This window comes from Zootoca vivipara, chromosome 10 (assembly GCF_963506605.1).
Source record: "Zootoca vivipara chromosome 10, rZooViv1.1, whole genome shotgun sequence".
Taxonomy (NCBI): Eukaryota; Metazoa; Chordata; class Lepidosauria; order Squamata; family Lacertidae; genus Zootoca; species Zootoca vivipara.
In genome coordinates this window covers 56,669,888-56,686,915 of record NC_083285.1, presented here as the reverse complement: position 1 = coordinate 56,686,915, position 17,028 = coordinate 56,669,888, and the positions used below count along the sequence as shown (strand labels likewise).

At 44.3% G+C, this 17,028-nt stretch overlaps 1 protein-coding gene across 4 annotated transcripts in view; it reads right to left on the bottom strand.

The window, feature by feature from the left end:
• Positions 1–17,028, bottom strand: part of TUBA8 (tubulin alpha 8) — a 30,183-nt gene that overhangs the window by 12,744 nt on the left and 411 nt on the right. For 2 of the 4 annotated variants that reach the window (XM_035128328.2, XM_035128327.2), the window contains exons 2-4: positions 16,581–16,729; positions 14,373–15,053; positions 1,499–1,721 (exon numbers count right to left, since the gene is read on the bottom strand). In XM_035128328.2, the coding sequence (XP_034984219.1) occupies positions 1,499–1,721; positions 14,373–15,053; positions 16,581–16,729 (1,053 nt within the window). Of the gene's footprint in view, positions 1–1,498; positions 1,722–8,089; positions 11,299–11,388; positions 13,861–14,372; positions 15,054–16,580; positions 16,730–17,028 lie in introns of those variants that run through there. The other 2 variants (XM_035128330.2, XM_035128329.2) reach the window with 2 other exon arrangements.

Below are 17,028 nucleotides of genomic sequence, written 5' to 3'. Positions count from 1 at the left end.
CTCCCCAGCCCCACCCACTGCATTTAGAACATGTCACCAAGCAGCTACTGCTAAACATGGTTCTTATTGTGCAAGGCCTTGAACCCTGGCTGTGACGTACAACAGAGGGCATGAATCTTTTTCAAAGCACTAAACAGGCGCATATCCAGCATTTTTCCACAGAGGCATACTCGTGCATGATGCTTACAAGCCAAACAGGGGCTATGTCAGCACCCAAGGCAATCCCTGCTGGTTCAGACTAGGCCAGGGAACAGCAAGATTAATGTTGGTGGTGCAGCGCAAGACAGCCATTGCTATGCCAGAAGAAGCCCCTGAGCTGATACTTCTTCTGATAACTATCTGGTATGCAGCTGCTGCTTGTGTGTGTGTGTGTGTGTGTGTGTGTGTGTGTGTACATGCATGTATGTGAGCTCTTCCTTTGTGCCAAATAGTTGTGTTTTTCTCAGAACACATAGAAAGAAATGTTCAGGAAGAAATGTTATCATACACAAACACACACACTAAGAGAGATATGCTACCTGAACCAAGGACATGCAGTTTCAACATTTGGGGGGGGGTCACAAATCCTTGAAAACAGATCTTGGTGCACCAATGTTTTATGCCAGCGTTTCTCAACCGCTGTTCCAGACGCTGGCTGGTGTGCCGCGACGTGCGGCGACGAGAAGGGTGATTTGCATTGTCACGTGCCTGGCAGCCGCCAATAGGCAGCGCTGACCCGCCGGAAAGGAAGCCGGCCGGGTCACGACGCGGAGCGAGCGCAGCTCTCAACAGCCACCACCACGGGAGGGTGGTTTTAGACAAACTTAAAGAAGCTGGCTGGATGAGCTCAACCTGAAACTTGCTGAGCAAAGGATTGTGCTGGCAGAGAAATCAGCGGCTTGTGAAGCCTTATTACAGGAGATTGCAACCAACACAGCAATTGGCAAGTGTTTCTTACAGTCATAATTATATAGTCACTATAGGGCGGCACAGAGTTAAATTTTTTAACTTTTTAAATGGTGGTGTGCCTCGTGATTTTTTTCATGGAACAAGTGTGCCTTGGCCCAAAAAAGGTTGAGAAACACTGTTTTATGCACTCTTCAGCAAGCAAGATAAACTCTTTGTGCCCAACCTTGTGCAAACTGGTGTTCCAAATGCAGCATTGGCATTTATTTATTAAGATAATGCTATGATGACTAATGACCCATAAGGGAATGTGAATGAACGCAGTATATGCAACAGCCTCATAGCAGGGTTTTACTGGAGGACAGAAGACCTCTGGATAGCACAATCAGATCTTTATAATGTGCCTTTATACTTGTATGAGGAGGACTTCTGAAAGATATAACTCCCCCCCCCCCAAATCAATGCTTGCATGGCACCAAGTTTCTTCAGTTCAACTGTTAAAGATGAAGGAACCCTGTTTGTACTCACATCAAGTCACTCTACGTTGGTCCCCAGCACTGTTACACATTAAGCGGTCTCATTTGCATTTGCTACTGCTAGTTATTCCACTGACCTACTACAGTGGGTTCTAGGTCCACCATGACAGCCCGCGGCACGTGTTTTCCTGTGCGAGTTTCGCTGAAGAATGTGGTGAAAGAATCGTCATCATTAAATTTGTTGGTTTCGTCCTGGAAAGTTCCATCTGGGTTGATGCCATGTTCTATGCAGAAAAGCTCCCAGCATGCATTGCCAATTTGAACTCCAGCTTGCCCAACATGTACAGAGATACACTCACGCTGTGGAATAAGGAAGACAACAGAGCAAAGGTCAGTAGAACAAGAGCACACATTGGGTCTGCCCATTCCCTTGTTCTTCCTTGGCCTCAGGTCCAGGGACAGAACTTCCTATCAGCTTCCTCCCCTTTAGTCTCAGTTGAGGACTCAACAAGAAGGAGGGTAAGACTCGAATTACTTGTCTCTGCTTTTCGTTGTCTCTGGCTGAACCCGCTATTAGGTTCTCTGCTTTTCACCCCACCAGTCCCAATGAGCATCAGCCACCACTGCTCAGAGTTCTTCAACACAATATTCTATTCCTAGTGCCATCCCTACCCTTCCAACTTTCTTCATTTCATCAACCTCATTTAGAAGAAGAACCACCAATTGGGAGTCACAAACTCTTGCCAACTATGGCAAATCACCAGTAGATCCCAAATGACTTTCACCCATCCAATGCTGTCGAACACATTGCAGACAGATTGATCAGATATGGCGGACATACTGTCTTTCAGAAAATCTTGTTCACCATTAATACTCTTATTATTAACGAAGTCATGACAAGCTTGTAAGGACACAGTATCCTTTAATAATTATTTTTTTCACTATCGGCATAGCTGCCAAGTTTTCCCTTTTCTCGTGAGGAAGCCTATTCAGCATAAGGGGAAATCCCTTTAAAAAAGGGATAACTTGGCAGCTATGACTATCGGTGCAGTTGTTGCTATCTAATTAATTTGTAATTGATTATATCCAGATATATTGACAGGTACATATTGGTAGAACTTCAGTTTCTGAACTTGATATAATTATTATTATTATTAATCATAAATCTTCATTTAAAAATATCTGAATCTGTACTACAATGACTATTTATTTCAATAATGCAGAACCAAAGCTGTATCCATTCTCATCTGACAATTGCAAGCTAGACAGTATGGAACCGGAGCAAAGCCAATGCTTTTGTTTGCCACAAAAGCATTATTCGGTCTGGCAATATGGCAAAAGTTTGCACATTCCAAGATGGGCTCCGCATTCTCTGGCTGTGTCCATGTACAAACACTGTTCAGGTGTACAAAGAGCACTCTTGATCCCATGTGGATTTTGATAGATCTTGAAAGGATACTGTGTGCCAAGTGAGTTTATTTTTATTCATGACTGGGACGTGACGCAGCTTGATGGTATTTCTCCACTGGGTGTAACTTAAGAAGGGTGCAGAGCCTTCTGATTTCTTTACTCTTTTCTGGTGATGCGAACGGCAGCTCATGCCCCTCCAGAAATACTTTCTGATCCAGAAAGTAGCATTGATTCTCACAAATCGGAGAAATTTTGTTATCAAACCTTGACAATAGAGAAGTTTGGATTTAACACTGGTGGTTTAAACTTTAAAAATGCTTCGCTCTGCCTGTCTGCAGCAAATGTTCAAATTTAGCAGCCAGAAACTAATAAAACTAGATGGGAGAGATGCAATTTCCTAGCTCACAGGCCTGAAAGCCAGGCTATTAGCTCACATAGCAGTCTAGCCAAGGACAGAAACACCATTAACAATAAACCCTTGCTCCCCTAATAATTTAGGGTGGCCAGGTGGAAAAGAAGACAAGACTCTCCTGCACCATTGATAGGTGAATTTCACCTGCTGAAAACCCCTCTTCTACACAGCAATTATGCCACCTTAGACTGCACACACACCATACATTTAAAGCTAGCAATTGTAGCTCTGTGAGGCATAAGCTGAAGCTCCCAGTAGCTTTTGGGGGAAGGCATATTCTTTAAATACTATAGCCACACTAATTGTTTTTGCTACCCTTCTGCTCTCCAAAATGAAATGTCCTAGAGCAGGCATCCCCAAACTGCGGCCCTCCAGATGTTTTGGCCTACAACTCCCATGATCCCTAGCTAAGAGGACCAGTGATCAGGGATGATGGGAATTGTAGTCCAAAACATCTGGAGGGCCGAAGTTTGGGGATGCCTGTCCTAGAGTCTCTTCATGACTGCCTGGTTAGTACTCTGGAAAAGAAATGTGAAAGCTGTTTGATGTATTGATTGCCTCAAATAATAATATGTTGTTCTCCAAGGTCACGTTGAGATCACCAGTTTACTGAATATTTCTCCTGATTTGTTTGCATCAAAGCAAGTGTTATCCTACACTTTCCAGTGTCTTTTCCTGTCACTTTACTTGTAGCAAAAAGTTTGAGCTTTTGGGAAAGCATGATTTTATATAACAATAATAATAATAATAATAATAATAATAATAATAATAATAATATATTATTTATACCCCGCCCATCTGGCTGGGTTTCCCCAGCCACTCTGGGCGGCTTCCAACCAAATATTAAAAACAGTACAGCATCAAACATTTAAAACTTCCCTAAACAGGGCCACCTTCAGTTGTCTTCTAAAAGTAAAATAATTGCTTATTGCCTTGACATCTGATGGGAGGGCGTTCCACAGGGCGGGTGCCACTACCGAGAAGGCCTTCTGTCTGGTTCCCTGTAACCTCACTTCTCGCAATGAGGGAAGCGCCAAAAGGCCCTTGGTGCTGGATCTCAGTGTCCGGGCTGAATGATGGGGGTGGAGACGCTCCTTCAGGTATACAGAACCGAGGCCGTTTAGGGCTTTAAAGGTCAGTACCAACACTTTGAATTGTGCTTGGAAACGTACTGGGAGCCAGTGTAGATCTCTCAGGACCAGGACCGGTGTTATGTGGTTATTTTCAGCCGGTCAATAAAGGAACCAAAAAAGATTTACAGCAATACAAAGAAACACCCAAGGCAGAGACTAAAATTATTGTCATGCTGCTGGAAAAGCTTATCAAAACAAAATGTCTACAGTTTTTCTGGAACCCACAAATAGTGGTTACCTGTCATACCTCAACAGGGATACCGTTCCACAAAACAAGGGGTAGCTACATCGAAAGCCCTGCTCTGAGTTGCTGTGGAGTCAGTTTCTGATACTTTAAGGATTCTCAAGGAAAGTCTCTCCAACTGCATATATAGGGGTGGATGGTCCTATAAGGTCTGTATTTGTGAGTTTGTAACTCCCCAAGATCTGTCTCTTTTCTTGGCAACCTTTCAGTGAAGCCAAGAGCTTCTGATGACAGAAGCTAATCGTTGTCAGGTGTCTGATGTCATAAATAGATGAGAGGGTATCTTTCAAACTCCTATAGGCTTGTGATGGAGGGAGTAATGCATTGCTTGCAAAAGAGAAAACAGAGGTCTCTGGTTCTCAAATTATGAACTATGTGTGTGGCCAAGAGGTGGCCCATGGGGAGCCAAGAAAAATTATGCTTCCAGGTCAGAGGTCAGAGCCAATGGGGATGTCCTAGAAGGGGCCTTAGTCTTGCTAAGTGAATTATTTCAGAAACATGAAGCTGATTTCCTTTCCCAAGGTAAGTTTATTCAGGAATTTGGCTGTTCTCACCTGAACACAGGTTGAAGAATACATTATGGCTATGCTGTTTGGCTAGAAAATGTCTTAGGTGAGAGAAGAGGTATAAGCTCATCTTTAAGCTTTTGATTACATCAGAACATAGAAAACTGCCTTATATTGAGTCAGACAATTAGTCTCTTGAGGCCGGTATTATTGACATTGACTGGCAGTGGTTTTCCAGGGGTTCAGAGACAAGTCTCTTCCCAGCCCTATCTGGCAATGCCAGGGGTTGAGTCCAGAGGTGGATTTAGGGAACCTAACTGGTTCGGTTGCACTGGACACAGAGCCATAGCTTTCAATTTTTCCCTTTTCTCGCGAGGAAGCCTATTCAGCATAAGGGAATTTCCCTTTAAAAAAGGGAGAACTTGACAGCTATGCGCAGAGCCTTAGAAGGCCACCAAATTCGGGCATCACACAGGGCGCCGCTAAAAGTTGAGACCCCAATGTCTGCCACTGGTTGAGTCCAGAACTCTTTTTCACTCTACCACTATGGTTCCTTCCAAATATAGTATGAACAAGAAAATAATATATCAACAAGACTGCTGGTATTCTCATGACTACAAGATGCACGTGTTTGATCTGTGGCTCTGAGTAGCAGAAACAATTGTTTCATTTTGGCATTTTGTCAGAAAAACAGAACTGGAATTCATCCTTAGCACCTTCGTTGCCCCTTAGATTCAGGACTCAATTTCACATAATAACACAGGAGAAAATGATTGTAATGTAAGCATGCATAGAGTGCTTTTTGTGAATCACAGAGAAAACATAGCTCCAGGGAGAGCTTCCAGAGCAGGCAGCATGACCTCCAGCCAGCAACATTTTGGGAAATTAAGCATTGCTCTGATGTCATGTAAAACATCCTGGGGGAAAGTGACAAGTGGGGTGCCAGTGGGTTTCGTCCTGGGCCTGTTGTAGTTTAAAGTCTTTATGACTAGGATGAAGGAATTGAGGGGATGCTCATCAAATTTGAAGATGACAGCAAACTGGGAAGTGTACCAATGCCGCAGAAGACAGAATCAGAATTCAAAATGACCTTAACAGATTGGAGAACTGGGCACAAGCAAGCTAACAAAATGAATTTCAGTAGGGACAAATGTAAGATTGCACCTCGGCAGGAAAAACCAGATGCACAAATATAGGATCGAGGGACACCAAGCTTACTAGCAGTACATGTGAAAAGGACCTAGGGGTCTTGGTGGACCACAAGCTTAACATGAGTCAACCATGTGATGCAGCAACAACAAAAAAACTAATGCTATTCTAGGCTGCATCAACAAAAGTATAGTGTCCAGATCAAGGGAAGTAATAGTACCATTCTATTCTGCCTTGGTCAGACCACACTTGGAATACTGTGTCCAATTCTGGGCATCATAATTTAAGAAGGATGTTGACAAGTTGGAATGTATGCAGAGGAGGGCAAGCAAGATGATCAAGGGTCTGGAAACCAAGCCTTATGAGGAATACTTGAAGGAGGTGGGTAAGTTTAGCCTGGAAAAGAGGAGTCTGAGAAGATATGATAGCCATCTTCAAATATCTTAAGGGTTGTCACATGGAGGAGGGAGCATGCTTTTTTTCTCCTGCTCTGGAGGGTAGGACTTGAACCAATGGCTTCACATTGCAAGAAAGGAGATTCTGACTAAACATTAGGAAAAACAGAGGTAGGATGGCCATCTGTCATGGATGCTTTAGCTGAACTTCCTGCATTGCAGGGGGTTGGATTAGATGACCCTTAGGATCCCTTCCAACTTTATCAAACAAAGCAAAATAGTTATATAACAATATAAAAAGCAATCTTTTACCAAGTCTGAGCATAGATCCATCCAGCTCAACATCATGTACACCTGATGTCCAACACATAGATTGCGATCTACTGGTCGATCCCTGCGATGTTTTTGTAGATCGCGATCAATCACTGGCCCCCTTCCGCCCCCGCCCCCTCTCCCTGTGCCTGCGTCCATTGTTGCAGAAGGGAAGCCGGAGCTTAGAAACGGAGGCTGTTATCTGGCCAGCAATCGTAATGTTAGTTAGTGGGTGCTTCAAAAAAGTCAGTGAACCCCTATAAAATGGGGCGTTTCCCCTCCCTAGAAAAACTAGTTCGAAACCAATTTAATCACGTCTTTGCCCAAATGATCTTAGGAAAGGGGCTTGAAAATTATGCTGCTTTGCGAGAGATCCCTTGCCCCTTCCGAGAGATTATACTTATGTTATTTGATTGTGAGCCATGACTATTAAACTGGTGTGAAACTGGTCTTAGTGTAGAGACATTGCATTTATTTGCAAAGGCACTTTTGAGTTACCCGCAGGAAGAAAAGCAACTGATAAATTTAATAAAACAATAATAGACATGCCCTACTTTAACTTCTGGCTCTGCCAAAAAAGAATGCTTTGGAGCAGCCATAGCTGGCCGAAAGGTAAGATTGTGAGATTTTGACCTGGAAACCAAAGCCCACCATAGCCAAGGAGTGTGACTCAGCAAGCCAATTGCTTTCAGCCCCATCTCTAAAATGGAGAGAATATGAAACACTTCATCAATTTTTTTTAAGACATTGCGCCCCCCCAGCTGAATTGGCGAGAAAGCATGATTAATCTCGGTACTGTATATAAATGTATTGGCAAGCACCCCATGTTTTAGTGTCTCAAATTTCTTCATGGTGAAAATGTAGCTACTCAGAGTGCAATCCTAAGTAGGGTTACTCAGAAGTAATGCCTTCTGATTTGAGTGGGGCTTTCTACCCACCCACCCTCTAAAGACACACAGGAAAGCAGTCCGGGTGACTTCTTCCAGCTTGCTGTCTGTGCCAGAAACATTGAAATCTAGCCAAGGGCTGCAGAAGAAGCTATCCCGTCCGAAATGAATCTCAATTTGCCTCTTGATGGGCACAGCTGCATAGCAGAGTATAAGTGGCAGCAGAGAGACTCTCATTTCCCCTCGTTCTGTGGTTTCCTCATAATCCCCTCTTGCTTACCATAATGCTCTGACCGATTCTCACTTCCCTTCTTGGTGAACAGTTAGAAGGCTTCGTTTCTGTTCTCTCCGTCTCTCTCCTACTCCTGCTGTATCACTTTGAGCTGTAATGCAGGAGGAGAGGTGGCACTGGCACCAAGCACCTGCTCATGCCCTTCAGTGTCATAGAGCAGATGAGGAAAGAGGTCACAATTCCCACCACGAACAACCCTTGCCTGATTACATCACCAGGCTCTTACATATAGACAGATAAACAGCCAACAGTGCAACCCAAGTGCACGGCTCTTCCACTCTCTGTGCATTTTGTGTGTTTTCCAGCATGTCACACAGACTTCTGATTAAGATCCTGTCCTCTGGGCTTTTGTCTAGCTTGACTGCTTCTTTAATGGCCTTCAGTGGCTACTTACCGCTATTGAATACATTCCACTCGCTCTTTAGGGGCCAATGGCTATACCTTCCAACATTTCTCTTATCAAAATTGGGACGTCCCATTCCATAGTGATAGTTTTACTATTTATGCCCCACACATCTTACTGGGTTGCCACAGCTGCTCTGGGCAAGCTTGCAACATATATAAAAACATTACATATCGGAACCTAGTGAGTACCCAGTTAGGAAAGCTTGTCATGCTCTCAACTGCAGCATGTTGTTTCTGTGGTTTGGGGTGGATGAAGGTAAAGGTACCCCTGACCATTAGGTCCATTTGCGGACGACTCGGGGGTTGCGTGCCCATCTCACTCTATAGGCCGAGGGAGCCAGCGTTTGTCCACAGACAGCTTCCAGGTCATGTGGCCAGCATGACTAAGCCGCTTCTGGCGAACCAGAGCAGCGCACAGAAACACTGTTTACCTTCCCACTGGAGTGGTACCTATTTATCTACTTGCACTTTGACATGCTTCTGAACTGCTAGGTTGGCAGGAGCTGGGACCGAGCTCACCCTGTCACGGGAATTCGAACCGCTGACCTGATCGGCAAACCCTAGGCTCAGTGGTTTAGACCACAGCGCTACCCACGTACCGTTTGGGGTGGGTAAGAAAGGGATGAATTGTAAATGAAATAAGATTGGGTTACAGACATTAGGTAGGGGTGTCAGATAATTCTGATGAAAATTGAAGTGGAAATTGCTACAGTTTGTGTGTTTGTCTGTGGTCAGCAATGGAAATCAGTCAAGCGAATATGGTGGGTACATCAATGTGAATGATAAATTGTTGTTGTTGTTGTTGTTGTTGTTGTTGTTGTTTTGTGATGGTGTGTTTTTTAAAGTCTGTAAACAATACATAATTGTTTTGACATTTTCTTTACATGATGTACATTAAATGGAAGGCAGAAGGATGAGTAACATAGTATTTGGTGGAAACTGAACTGCAGCATAGAATCATATAACCATGGAATCATAGAATTGTAGAGTTGGAAGGGACCTGAACAAAGGGTCATTTAGTCCAACCCCCTGCAATGCAGGAATCTCGGCTAAAGCATCCACGACAGATGGTCATACAACCTCTCCTTAAAAACCTCCTTGGAAGGAGAGTCCACAACCTTCCCAGGGAGACCATTCCACTGTCGAACACCTCATACTGTCAGAAAGTTATTCCTGATGTTTAGTCAGGATCTCCTTTCTTATAACTTGAAGCCATTGGTTTGAGTCTAGAGCAAGAGAAAACAAGCTCATTTCCATCTTCCATGTGACAGCCCTTCAGATATTTGAAGATGGCTATCATAGCTCCAGAAATGAAACAGCACTGATTGTGATATATATAGATAAGAACAGAAATTGCTGCCTTCTTATGTTCCCATTGGGAAGTACATAAGCTATTCCTTTAAGTGAGAAGCAGGGTATGTCAACAATATAGAACTGGATTCTGGTAGGTAGCCGTTTTGGTCTGACACAGTCGAAATGAATAAAAAATTTAAAAAATTATCCAGTAGCACCTTAGAGACCAACTAAGTTTGTTCTGGGTATAAGCTTTCATGTGCATGCACACTTCTTCACATACACATAGAACTGGTTGGTGTGAAAGTAAGCTGGGGAGGGTTAGAAGCCTTTTCAAGAACCAGGTTGTTTAATGAGGTAATCTGTTTGTGATACTAAAGGCAGCTAATACAGCCCCCAGTGTCATATGATGAAGTGAAGCAGGACATAAAATGATACCAGGAGTTCCCAGCAAATGTCACTCTTAAGAAAAGTACAGTACTGTGAAGAAGAGAGAGGAATGCAGGGATGGAGCCTGTGAAGTCCCCTTAAAATTTGAACCTATATGTGCTTTATTGCACTAACTAAGCCGTGAAGTCTGATGGGTGACCCTTTCTGCTGGTAGCGGCTAGGGGCAGATTGTCACCCGGCACTGGAAATCTCTGAACAACCTAAACTTAACTGCATGGTATAGCAATGTCTGGTCAGTAACTATAGCTGAAAAAATTTCACTCCATATACTACAAGTAATGCAGGGTAAAGAATGGCCACAGTCCTTTTAGGCCACCTGGTGGTCCTTTATTACCTAGGCATCTAACAGTGACCTGCAGCATTATAGCATGAAAAAAATTGCAGCTATTTGGAGAATGTTATGATAATATAATGTTACCTGAGAATCGCTGTTGGTATTAATTCCAGTTTTATGTATTGTTCCACAGATATGCAAGTTGTTCCATTTATTGGGTTTTTTTTTTTGTATTTCTAGGTTTGTTCTCCTTGAGTTGTTTTTAAAAAGTTGAAAACTTGGAAATTTAAAAAAATATATTGACATTTGGGGTAAATTTGGAGTAAATTAATCTCTCCATGAATAATTCACTGCCTTCTGTTTATTATACAATATTGTAGCTGAATGGGTCTCGAACCCTCAGTGAGTTAGGGACTTCCCCTGCATACAAAGACAGGTTCCAGCAAATTGCAGTCTTAAAATTGTAATCTTTTAAGAATGTGTGCAGTATTTGGCTCATACGCTTACATTTTATATATGAATTTGTTGTTTGAAATGCTACCGAATTCACATTTCTTAAACAAATAAGGTTCCCAGTGCCTACTAGCTGTGATGGTTTTTTCAGCCTCTACTATCAAAGGCAATTTACCCCCTGGGTACCATTTTGCTTGGAATCACAAGTGCTGTGACACCTGAGTCCTGCTTGCAGGCTTCCCATTGGCTCATCTGGTTGGCCACTGTGAGAACAGGATGTGGGATGAGGTGGGCCTCTGGCCTGATCTGTCTTTTTACGATCTTATAGAAATTGCTACAATACCAATATATATATATATATATATATATATATATATATATATATATATATATATATATATATATGTGTGTGTGTGTGTGTGTGTGTGTGTGTGTACTTTGCCTATACTAAAAGGTTACATTTTTCATCTCCAAAATGAAGTGTGAAGTGAGATTACAGTAGAGAGTCCCAGGGCTTAACTTCAAATGTGTGGCAGCGGTGTATCCATTCAACAACGATGAAATGGCAATCATCATTTCAAAAGTTCAACCTTTCTTATTGTTTCCCTTTGACAATTGGGGTTGCCATATTGTAAGACTTGCTTCATTTTAAAGGAGTGAGGCCAAGAAGGAACGAGGTGCCCAAAGGGCCCTAGAAACATGGAACCAGTTCTGCTGCTCTTGAATGGCTCCCACTTATTTAAACTGGCCTGCGCTGCACACACACCATACATTTAAAGCACAGTTAGACCACATGGCTCCACTCCCCCCCCCAAAAAAAGAATCCTGGGAATTGCAGCTTACCTTTCACAGAGCTACATTTTCCAACAGCACCTTTAATAAACTACAGTTCCCAGGATTCTTTGTGGGGAGTTTTATGCTTTAAATGTATGGTGTATATGCAGCCCAGGTCTCCTAATTGCCTTACCTTCCAAGTCCCGGACTGCAGAATCCGGGACCGGCAGCCGTGTGACACCGGAAGTTGCATCAACGTAACTTCCGGTGTCGCTTTGCCCTTCTATGGGCACCAAATATAGCCGGCGGCGGCTTCGAAAGTCACTTCTATGCATGTCCGAAATGACGCAACTTCTGGTGTCACTCCGCCCATTTATGGGCACCAAAAATGGCCGCCGCCAACACCGGAAGTCCCGTCTACGCACTTAGATGCGACTTTTGAAGCCGCCGCCGGCCATTTTTGGTGCCCATAGAAGCGCAAATCGGGGGGGAAATGTCCACTGGCAGGAGAAAATAACGGAGAAAAACGGAGACGAAGTGATACGGGGGACCACCGGGAAAAGGTAAGTAAAAACAGGGGTTTCCCGGGGGAAACGGGGTACTTGGCAGCTATGCCTAATTGCTCAGAGAACAAACCTGATGTGGAAGCTTTTATAGGAGTCACTTGACCTGCTCTTGGCCACCCAATTGGAGGAGGTTTCCTTGGCTGCCTCCCAATTTTCTCCTTTGGCCAGGGGAGGCTGATCTCACACAGGCTGAATCTCTGCCCAGTTTTCTTCAGCTCACCCATTTCAAGACTCATTGTAGGCTTGTTGTTTTGATGCTTGCTGCCCACATTACACAGGCTTGTCTTAAAGGTTGACATGGAATGCCTGCAAAAGGATTGCTTGTCATCATGTATGCAAGAGTGTGGCCTGACCACAAAACTGGTAGGAACCAGTTAGGAGGAACCTAATACTGACTGTTAGAGTGAAAAACAACTCCGCATAAGGTACAAGGAGAGCTCTGCATGTACCTCGATTTAAGTACGCCTCAGTTTGAGTACTTTCAGTTTAAATACTCTGCGGACCCGTCTGCAACGGATTAATCCACTTTCCATTACTTTCAATGGGAAAGTTCGCTTCAGGTCAAGTACGCTTCAGGTTAAGTACAGACTTCCGGAACCAATTGTGTACTTAAACCGAGGTACCACTGTAGGGTAAAAGAAACTGATTGGGTAAAGTTGCATTTCAAAGGGCTGTGGTTGGGTGAAAACATGTTGGAGTGAAAGTGGTTGGCCAGAGGGTGAAACAGCTAATACAACACATTTTTCATATACAGTGGAACCTCGACTTACGAACGATTCGACAACCAAATTTTTTGACAGGAATGGGGCAAATGGCCGCACGCTTACGAATTTCTCAACATCCGAAAGGAAACCGTGGCGGTTTTAGATAGGGTTTTTCCGACTTACGAATTTTTACATGGGGTTGCTTCGACTTACGAATTTTTCCATTTCCAATGCATTCCTATGGGAAATCGTGTTTCCAAAGGCGCTTTTCAACTTACTAATTTTAGACCTACAAAGGTGCCTTCAGAACGGATTAAATTCGTAAGTCGAGGTCCCACTGTATAGTGTTTTCTAAAAGAAAGCTCTCGCAAACTCTTTCGACTCTGTCCTGTAATGCGTTACTGAATAAGGTCTGACCTATTGGGAACTTTTCATGAGCCTCCACACGGAACCCCCAAGGGAAATTTCTCCCATAAAGTCTACAAAGGCCCAAGGAAGGGAAGAAACAGGCAAGAGACAATGTGGTGCACAGAGAGGAGCAAACTGTTAGATTTCCTCGCTGTCAACTACCGACTCAAACGAGTCAGTTGCCACTTCCTCATAGTCCTTCTCCAGGGCGGACAGGTCCTCTCGAGCTTCTACAAACTCCCCTTCTTCCATGCCTTCACCAACATACCAGTGCACAAACGCTCTCTTGGCGAACATCAGGTCGAACTTGTGGTTTAGCCTTGCCCAGGCTTCAGCAATGGCAGTGGTGTTGCTTAGCATGCAGACAGCGCGCTGGACTTGGGCCAGATCTCCTCCAGGGGTTACAGTTGGCGGCTGGTAATTAATGCCAACCTGGTAGGATTGGGAGGGAAGGGGAGAAAGCAAGCATATAGACACACACACAAATAGTATCAGTTCAAGCAACCACCTTTAAATTGGAACCTTAGAGGTAGAATAAGAATGAGGTGACATACTGCCTGTACTTCTGGTAAAGACTGGTACCTTCCATCATAATTCTCTATGGGAGCTGAGTGATGTCCCTCTATTTTTTGGCAATTCTATGGTGAAATAGTTTGCAAGTTCTATTCTATACAGGAAATATCAATAGGGAATGTGATGGAGTGTGACTCTAGCCTTTTTCTGGAATCACCAAACCACAGGCACCGGTATGCTCACCAGCAATTCCTATGGCATCCCCCTTTCTCCACACCACGTCTCCCCTTATTTGCTTTTTTTCTAAACTAAAAAGCTTCAGATGTTCAGAAAAGGCCATTTTCTGAATCTTTTCCACAGATTCCTCTCTTGATAAACCTTAATGATTGCATTGGGACCCAGACTTCATGCCAATATTAATCTCTCCTCACCTTGAAGCCAGTTGGGCACCAGTCCACAAACTGGATTGCCCTCTTGGTCTTGATCGCAGCAATGGCTACGTTGACGTCTTTGGGCACCACATCACCTCGGTAGAGCATGCAGCAGGCCATGTATTTCCCATGGCGGGGGTCGCATTTCACCATCTGGTTGTTGGGTTCAAAGCAGGAGCTGGTGATTTCGGCCACGGAGAGCTGCTCGTGGTAAGCCCTCTCGGAGGAGATGATGGGCGCATAGGTCACCAAGGGGAAGTGGATGCGAGGGTAAGGCACCAGGTTGGTCTGGAACTCAGTCAAGTCCACGTTGAGGGCGCCATCGAAACGCAGGGACGCGGTGATGGAGGAAACAATCTGGCTGATGAGGCGGTTCAGGTTGGTGTACGTGGGGCGCTCAATGTCCAGATTGCGACGGCAGATGTCGTAGATGGCCTCGTTGTCCACCATGAAGGCGCAGTCGGAATGCTCCAAGGTGGTGTGGGTGGTCAGGATGGAATTGTAGGGCTCCACCACCGCAGTGGAAACCTGGGGGGCTGGGTAGATGGCAAACTCCAGTTTGGACTTCTTGCCATAGTCCACAGACAGGCGCTCCATCAGCAGGGAGGTAAAGCCAGAACCTGTGCCTCCTCCGAAGCTGTGGAAAATCAGGAATCCTTGTAGCCCTGCACAGGTGTCAGCCTGTAAAGGGAACCATCATTTAGGTGCTTTCCTCACACATGCAGAGAGCTTTTTTACACCGACGAGCCTGCATAAATAAGATACCCCTCCTGAGTTCTGAAATGTTAGAGTCCAGGAAGGACTGTACATTGTGAAAAGTATTTTGGTCTGTTTAAGTAGGCAGGCAGAGGGGTGGAGATTCAGCACCAAAAACATTAGGAGGGGAGGGAAACTTTAATTCTCTTTCCATGCAATTGGCAAATGTGATATTAGGATCCAGGTGTCTGCCCAGGTGTCTGCTTAGTGTGGTACAAACTGGCCTCTCCACATCCTTTCTCAGCCAATCAGAAAGTGGCTGGGAGAAAGGGATGGATGGTGTATGTGTTCATACATATGTGTGAGTGCGTTTCTGTGTGTGTCTCTGTGTGTATTTATTTTATTTTTTGTTAAATTAATGCACAGAAAGTCTCTACAGAGGGTGGTGAATACAGCACATAATATCATGGGCTGTCCCTTGAGTCCGCTAGATGACATCGCAAGGGATCATTGCCTTAGGAGAGCGAGGAAAATTCTCAGGGACGATTCACACCCCGGCCAGCACCTCTTTAATCTTCTACCCTCGGGCAGGAGATATAGAAGTATATAATCAGCCGTACCAACAGGCTAAAAAATAGCTTCTATCTGTGGGCTTTTAGGCTGTTGAACGGAAAATAACATAGCACAATGAACTTGCGAGGTGGTGTCTTGTTCGATAAGAGATTGAGTGTTGGGGGGGGGAGGCTCGTTTAATTTCATTGTACATAGGTTGTACAATGATAAAATAATTATTATTATTATTATTATTAAAGGTAAAGGTAAAGGGACCCCTGACCATTAGGTCCAGTCGTGACCGACTCTGGGGTTGCGCGCTCATCTCGCATTATTGGCTGAGGGAGCCGGCGTATAGCTTCCAGGTCATGTGGCCAGCATGACAAAGCCGCTTCTGGCAAACCAGAGCAGCACATGGAAACGCCGTTTACCTTCCCGCTGTTGTTGTTGTTGTTGTTGTTTAGTAGCGGTTCCTATTTATCTACTTGCATTTTGACGTGCTTTCGAACTGCTAGGTTGGCAGGATCTGGGACCACGCAACGGGAGCTCACCCCATCACAGGGATTCGAACCGCCGACCTTCTGATCAGCAAGCCCTAGGCTCAGTGGTTTAACCACAGCGCCACCTGGGTACTATTACTATTATCGTCCTATACCCACAGATCTCAATCAATAAATCTATTGATTGGCATAAATATCTATTGTAAAATAAGATGGTATATTGACTTACATAAACATAATTATTAGAATGAACGAGTAAATTATAGCTGTGACAATCTTCTAATTAACAGAGATATCTGATGGGTGGAGTTTGACTCAGGTGGACCAAAGGGGGGACTTCTTTTGTTTGGTCCTCGGGTTCTCCAGGGACCCAGCCAATGCATTTCTGGTCTCTTTGAAGTGCCATTCAATAAAACATTGTAGCCTACCTAAACATGCTTTCAGTTTCGTTGTGCCTTACCAGTTTTCGAATGCGATCCAGTGCTAGCTCAATCCTGTCCTTCCCAATGGTGTAGTGACCACGGGCATAGTTATTAGCTGCATCTTCCTTGCCAGTGATCAGCTGTTCCGGGTGAAAAAGCTGACGGTAGGTACCAGACCTTACTTCATCTGTGAAAGGGGAAAGGAAGCGTAAGGCCTTCTGAAAGGAGCTGAGTTTTAATTACAAGGACGGCCCAACTCTGAATCTAGATAGAAAACCATGGCCTGATATTTCAACTCAGTGGTGAGGGACCTGTTGCACTCCAACTCCCATCAGCCCCAGCCAGCATGGTCAATGGTCAGAGATGCTGAGATGGTCCAACAACATCTGCTGGGCTACAAGTTCCCAAGTATCTGTTAGTTGGGGGGCATTGCGTAGTAAAGCTGTGGCTTTAAAGAACTGAATAGCTTGATTCTTCATACCATTA